Source organism: Andrena cerasifolii, chromosome 6 (genome assembly GCF_050908995.1).
Source record: "Andrena cerasifolii isolate SP2316 chromosome 6, iyAndCera1_principal, whole genome shotgun sequence".
Taxonomy (NCBI): Eukaryota; Metazoa; Arthropoda; class Insecta; order Hymenoptera; family Andrenidae; genus Andrena; species Andrena cerasifolii.
Genome location: NC_135123.1, coordinates 5,228,684 through 5,235,792, shown reverse-complemented (window position 1 = coordinate 5,235,792; position 7,109 = coordinate 5,228,684). Strand labels below are relative to the sequence as shown.

Genomic DNA, 7,109 nt, shown 5'->3' with positions numbered 1-7,109 from the left:
TTTTGTACAATTTTTCATAAAAAAAACATTTTTCTGGCAAAGTAAAGGTTATTTTAAAATTATATAAAAAATCCAAGCCCTATATTTTTATTTACACGATCAAAAAAAATCCCTAACTTTGTCTTTTGTTACTGGGTTCAGGATGGGTCCCTCCTTAATTTTTGCGCTTACCAGATCCATGCATTTTATGAGGTATAGCTTAGGGATGCTTACGAGAACAGAACCACGCGTAATCATAATTCTATTTAGCAGTGAATTCTGTGAAAAGATGAATGTATTTACCTATTTACTATATACGTGTAATCGAAGAAACACTCTTCTTCAAAAGCGACGAGCATAGATTGAACTAAAATTTCGGTTTTGTACGTCCAACCTCATAGATTCAGCATCAGTTGGAGCGTTTGTATTTAAATAATAAGGGGAATCATTCCCGCATGCATTTCTATAGTATAGCACGATAGTTTTTAATATGATATGCATTAATACAGTGAACTCTCGCTATGGGCTCGCGCTCGGGGCTGGCGGCGAGCACTTAACAAATAGCGCCGACGATTCCGAGTATCATACTTTCTCTCTCTCGTAGCAGACAGTAACGTCGCGGCGATTCATTCGTCCCCTCTCGCTCGCTCACGTCTTCTCCCACTCTCGACCGAATGGTAAAAGTGGCGGGGGTTAGCCACGAGCGCTTAACGTACAGTTAAGGCGAGCCCATAGCGAGAGTTTACTGTACACACATTAAACTTTTTAAAACATTACAAAATAACTTCGACAGGAAGAAAGGAGAACTAATTGCGATAAAATTTTACAAATATACATGTCGCTTTATATTATACGTAAATGACCGATGATGTCATTTCATTTTTTATTATTGAATAACAAAAAGCTTTCCGATTCTGTACATATTTTGTGTACGAATATTGACTCACTTTATTGTCAACATAATAATAAGTACTAATACGCCTCTTCTAGTATTTACAGTTATTATAAATTAACAGTATGTATTTTCTTTTCTAATTATGCCACTGAGCGGAGTCGCTTATTACGTTGAAAATAGCGCCTCTGTCGACACATTATTTGCAGGTCATGAAGCGTTCCGCATTTTAAGTTCCGGTGGTTGTTTATGGGCCGGAGATTTATACCATTTACATTTTTAATTGTTGTAGTTATTTGCAGACGTGGTTCAACGTTTCAACGTCGTTACGCTTATTGCGCGAACTATGCGTTTACCAGCAGTGCTGAATACGCGTTTAAAGCATTGAATAAAATATTATAAAAATTGCGAGAGATGTATTTACTGTAGCGAGCGCCTTGTTTGTTCTGCGAAATTAGTAAAAATTGCCAGCGATAGATGCATATACACACGTAACCCATGGCGATAAAGTATTAAAACAGGCTTGACGCGTATTCCCTCCACCTGTTCTCAGTTTCTTGTATTACTTTCACCGGCGGACTGTCCTCTCAGTTTATGCCGATTCGTCCGAAAAGAAGCCGTCGATTCTTTGGTGCAATAATGAAGTACCTACTTGTAAGTACTCGATTTTTAAAAAATAAATTATGCGAAATTGTACAGGTAGCTTTTAAAATTCTACTTTCACCGATGCACGAACGCTACGTTTTTCGAAATTCTTAATTATAAATTAATGTTAATGCGGTTGCAGCAATTGTTCTGATTAGCACAATGAGTTCGATAGCAAGGACACTATTTAATGTGCAATAAATGAAAGTATGATGTAAAAGTGAAGTTGAAAATACACAAATCACATTGCCTTTTGGAAAAGAAATCTTATTTTCATCGTGTTTATTATTAAACTAAGCGCTCAGCGTATTCCGTAATCGGATTGGAATTTCATTTGTGCGAATTCAATAATCGAAAACTTTCGAAGTGTTATAAATAACTTATCATTTTCAATGTTTAAAATTGGTGAGAAACAAGTGTCATTATATAAAACTAAACACATTTTTGAAATACGGCTAATTTATTACTGTCGGAGGTAAAAAAAGAAACATTTCCAAGCGAAGCCATTACTTGTACAACATTTTTAAGATCACTGTTCATTTTGTAGATGGGATTATCCAGCGCGAATTTAAAGCCACAAGAAGTGTGCTTCAGTAATTGTAATAGCTTGAGACATTGTATGGGTATATTTAAGACACGACACGATATAAACAAGTATAATAAGATATTATTAATAACTTATAGTACGTGGAGTGATCTAAACGGAGACTCAAATAATACGACAACGCAGTACACTTTATAAAAATAGATAAACCCTCAAGCTACAGGTTGTTTGCCAAATGAAGAGAATAACTAAAGCGTCCAAGTGATGCGCGTAAGGGTGAAAAAAATACCACACGAAAAATGCAAAGACAACAGTAGGAAATATATTAAATAACAGTAGTTGCGTGATTGCGATAATTCTAACCGATAACAATATTCTTTATGTTAATACAGCATTCCCTGCACTCCAATCAGTGTTTATATTATTTAATACAAAGCGCAAGCACGCATACTATTTACTGAAATAGAAAAACACGCGTTACTCTGTTAAATGTGACTTTAATAATTTTCGCAAGTGCAATATACCCTCAAACATCTCAATCATGTTCTTTTGATGATTCTATACGAATGAAAAAAAATATTTTCACTAATATCAATGGTAATAAGTTAATCTAAAATTAAAACAATAACGATATGTAGTTAAAACAAAAAATAACAATGTGTTGAAACACTGTTTAAAATAGCACCAACTTAATAAAAATTAATAATAGTTAATTACTGTTTGTAGGTTGTATAAATAGTTTAAATTGATTTATGTCATTCTAATTAAGTTTTTTTATGTAAATCGATCGCAATAGCTAATTAAGGCATCTGCACACATATTTTCAAATCAGATCGCAATCGTTTTGATAAGCCCTTGCTTGGGAGACGTGTCGCACCTTTTGCCAGAATATTCGACCACGACTCCACCACCACCCCCTAGACCTTACAGTTTTCAGTACCAAGCAGGACGATATCCGGGAAAAGTTGATCGAGTTCATCAAGAAAGTGGGGACGGTAGTGGACACGTTCAAGGTAATTACTGTGGCATTGTAAATTCATTTAGCAGGTGGTCTGACAAAGGAAGTTTAATCAGGATTAAAATGCAGAAACCATCAATTAATTTACCACTAATTATTAACTATTCTTTTAAAGAGCACTATTACATTTCCACAATGTCGGACGGTTTTCGTTGTATTACATATAATTCAATTGGTTTTCAAGTAGCAGAGTCATAAGTCCTTTCTTTATTATAAATTAAATCAGATATTATATTTTTGAATTTAATAGTTTAGTTAGTACCGAAAATCCCAGATCTGCAAGTTGAAGCATAGCGCATAAAATTTGAATTTCTTTAAATTCGCATGTAATTATTGTATAAAAATTTTTTTTTTTAAAAATTAAAACCGACTTCAACATAATAAAAATGCCCTAAAAAGTAAAAAATAATTTTTTCCCTTATTTAATCTACGACTCTCATATTTTTAAGTCGGCGCCTCATCATTTGTACCGTGTAAATCTGGCGTAGACTTAAAAAATATGAGAGTCGTAAATTAAATAAGGGAAAAAAATATTTTTTACTTTTTGGGGAATTTTTATAATTTTGAAGTGGGTTATAATTTTTAAAAAAAAAATTATTTGTAACGTTTTAGTTTTTTATATATATACAGTGACATAACATGCTGTGGAGTTATGCGGGACAAACATAAAAAAAATACATATGGGTCGTATTTGAAGTCGGTTAATTAGGTGACAATAGTCTTTATTATTAATCATAACTGGTAAAATATTGGGCCAATATTAATTCACCATAGAACGGAACCACCGGGGCATCGCCCTCTTTCGAATAAAACAAAGATCGTCAAAATCGGCCCATATGCTGAGGAGTTATGCGCGGACAAGCATAAAAAAAGAAAATACATACGGGTCGAATCTATAACCTCCTCCTTTTTGACGTCGGTTAAAAATCCAGATGCATTTAGCGCTTTTTCTAATTAAAAATTGATTTAAAGATTCCAAATACAAACGTAGAAATTACGTGAAAATCACAATTAAGGTGCACGCTTTTTAAACAGAATCAGGCTTGAATTAGTAACTGTAAACCGTAAAATATTAAATTTTAGCTGTATAGTTAATTTACCGAATCTACATCTATCTCAACAATATACTGTTAGATATTGTTTTCTTTAAAAAAATAAATACACATTTGTTGCAATAGATGGAGCTCGTTTTAACAGTAAATTCTTATTCGTTGCATCGGAAGCGTTTATTCTCATAGTCTTCACCTTTCAGGCTCGTATTCCTTCGTCGATCCCAAGCATAAAGTACGGACGGTGGAGTACTCGGCGGACGAGACTGGATTTCATGCTTCGTTAATAAATTACGAGGACACGGTTGCTCAACCTGTCGATTCCGAAGCAGTGAGGCTCGCTAAGGAGAAACATTTTCGGCTTTATCAGAAGATTGCTGAGGCAAACTCCCACGGTGCTCCAGCGAACCTCCCGCGGGTAATAAACGTTTAACGGCCTTTATACGTGTTATACTTATGCAGAAGCATCGCATAACTCGCGCGGTATAGCGATGCGTCATTATCCATGTCCGAGTGAAGTTCGGTTTCATCGCCGCATGGAATTCGAAGCGGTAGCTTTCACTCGACGATCACGTGTGTGCCGTTTCGCAGGATTCCACCAGCGTGGGGAGAGCGAAGGACAAGCACAATCAGCTCTACCGGAGAATCGCCGAAGAACACGCTGCCATTGCCGCTGAAAGAGAAGCCGAGCGACTAGCCTACGAGGCTACTTCTGTTGTCAACGACGTAAATCCAAACCACGCGTATTGATCTTGTAATGCATTGGCAAAAATAGCGCAGAGCATTTAAGAGCTGCACGTTATAAGAAATACCGTGTGCTTTGCTTTTGCTGCTCACAGTAATCCCCCGTTCAGGGGCGGCTTTAGCGTACTTGGCACCCCGGGCAAGATAATCATGGCGCCCCTCCAATGGCACGAAAATCAATTAGCAGAACGGATATAAATAGGGTAATTATGCAGAACAGATGTTTCCTCACCGATTTTGACGACCTTGAAATGTGTTGTCGGGGACACGATTCTGATCAACTTTTTCCTACACATGTCACCGCCGCTCGACCTTCGTTTCCAAGATATGCGTACCTACAGTGCGCGTCCGTGGCAGAGTATGCGCCATCATGGGATGAAACAAATGACGAAGCTGCCCTGCGTTTCCGAGATATTTGCGAAAAACTTCTTTTGACTTATTCCGACGCAACGCATTTCAGTTTCCAATTTGTCCTGGGTATTAGTATTGGTTGGGGCTAGATTAGCGCGGGGGCGCGCGCGCCCGCTCGCGGGCGCGTAAAGCTTGATAGCGGGCCGATATGAGTCGCGGTGTTGACGGGCATCCGCAAGTTTCTGGTTCAAATCTCTAAACCCACATCAGTTCGCTATCATGCTTCACGCGCCCCCGCACTAATCTATCCCAAACCAATACCAATACCCGGGACAAGTTAGAAAATGGAATGCGTTGCGTCGGAATAAATCAACAGAAGTTTTCCGCAAATATCTCGAAAACGAAGATCGCGCGGAGGTAACATGGATGGGAAAAAATTGTTCTGAATGTTGAGTTTTACAACATGTGCAAAAATCATTGAAATCCGCGAGGAAACACCTATTCTGCATAATTACCACGAATAAACGCATACAGTGGCGCCCCTACAGATTTAGCGCCCCGGGCCGTCGCCCCGCCTGTCCCCACTTAAAGCCGGCCCTGCCTCCGTTATGAGTCCGTCTTTTCCGCCCGTTGAGAGTCCGGCGACTATCCCCACCATTTCTTGGAAGCCTGCGGACGACAGTGAGAGAGACGGACAACGAGCGAGAGGACACGAAAGCGTCAAGTTGCCGTCGGGTACGAAAGAGAGAAAGCATGATACTTCGTCTCGCTCCGTCTTCCAGCTCGAGCTCGGGCTCGACCCGCGTGCGGGCCTCTGCGATGCATCGGCGCTTTCCGTATTTATAATACATATTGCAATTCGTTTCGCGTCAGCCGAGTGCGACAAATATTCGCGGAACGTAAAATCCTCTGTAGTATTGAAACGTGAAATACAAACGAATACAATATGTATTATAAATACGGAAAGCCTCGATGCATTGTAGGGGCCCGCACGCGGGTCGAGCGCGAGCTTGAGCTGAAAAATGAAGCGAGACAAAGTATCGTGCTTTCTCCCTTTCGTACCCGACGGCAACTTCGTGTCGACGCTTTCGTGTCCTCTGGCCGCGCAGAACCATGTCCGCAAGCCACTATGAGTCCGCCGCCAGCCCCGTTCGACGGACTCATAACGGGGGATTACTGTGTTTTCAATCGCTCCGTGCTACGGCAGGGTGGTACGTTATTCCTGGTAAGATCCTAAGCACCAATTTGTAACGTTTCTCCTGTTTCCCTAATGTAAATAAAATGTGCATAATGGAAATACAGCCGCGAAGCTACACACGAATTTTAATTTCATCCGGCGAAAACGAGTATTCCGAGGGTACTTTCAACCATGGAAGAATTTAAACGGTTGCATTACCGTAGATGTGGACAATAACACTCTGCTCTCTTTTACTGCGAATTTCCGCCGCGAGGAGCTTCAACGTTTGCCGCTTTTATCGCCCCTTACTTATTTCGAGTTTCTTAAAGCCATTTACAATTTGATCGCATCCACTTCCTTCCTCCTCCCCCTTTCGTGGCAAGTTTCACGTCCCTTTAAACCGCTCACCCTCGATACGGCGCTAATAAAGCGTACGATTTTCCTCTTGCAAGATATTCCTCATTTTAGTGGTTTCTGCATTTTATACAGAGTGATCAATTATTTATCAAACTTAAGTAGAGAATATTGCTCTATCGCTTCCCTTTCCCTCTGCAAGCTTGCTGTGTTAATTGGAAATTTTTGTTTGAAACACTTGTCGCGACTGCGGGGGCAACCCAGGGCCCTGTTACCCGCGATATTTCAGCATTTGTGCAAATTCAACGCCCCTGCCTATAGTTTTAACGCCACCGATGCTGAGCGTTGCTTTCGTA

The 7,109-nt window shown here is 39.6% G+C and overlaps 1 protein-coding gene across 1 annotated transcript; it reads left to right on the top strand.

Moving 5' to 3' along the window:
- The first annotated feature begins 336 nt into the window (after nt 1–336).
- Nucleotides 337–4,959, top strand: LOC143369787 (uncharacterized). Its single transcript, XM_076814165.1, has 4 exons — nt 337–1,525; nt 2,893–3,073; nt 4,331–4,545; nt 4,719–4,959. Exons 1-4 carry the CDS (start codon nt 1,466–1,468, stop codon nt 4,875–4,877), a joined length of 615 nt encoding a protein of 204 aa, XP_076670280.1. The 5' UTR covers nt 337–1,465; the 3' UTR covers nt 4,878–4,959.
- Nucleotides 4,960–7,109: the final 2,150 nt, after the last annotated feature.

Coding starts and splice junctions, on each gene's coding strand:
- LOC143369787 (XM_076814165.1), top strand. CDS start 1,466: ATGCCGATTCGTCCGAAAAGAAGCCGTCGATTCTTTGGTGCAATAATG. Junction 3,074..4,330: donor CGGTAGTGGACACGTTCAAG/GTAATTACTGTG, acceptor TTCACCTTTCAG/GCTCGTATTCCTTCGTCGAT. Junction 4,546..4,718: donor CTCCAGCGAACCTCCCGCGG/GTAATAAACGTT, acceptor GCCGTTTCGCAG/GATTCCACCAGCGTGGGGAG.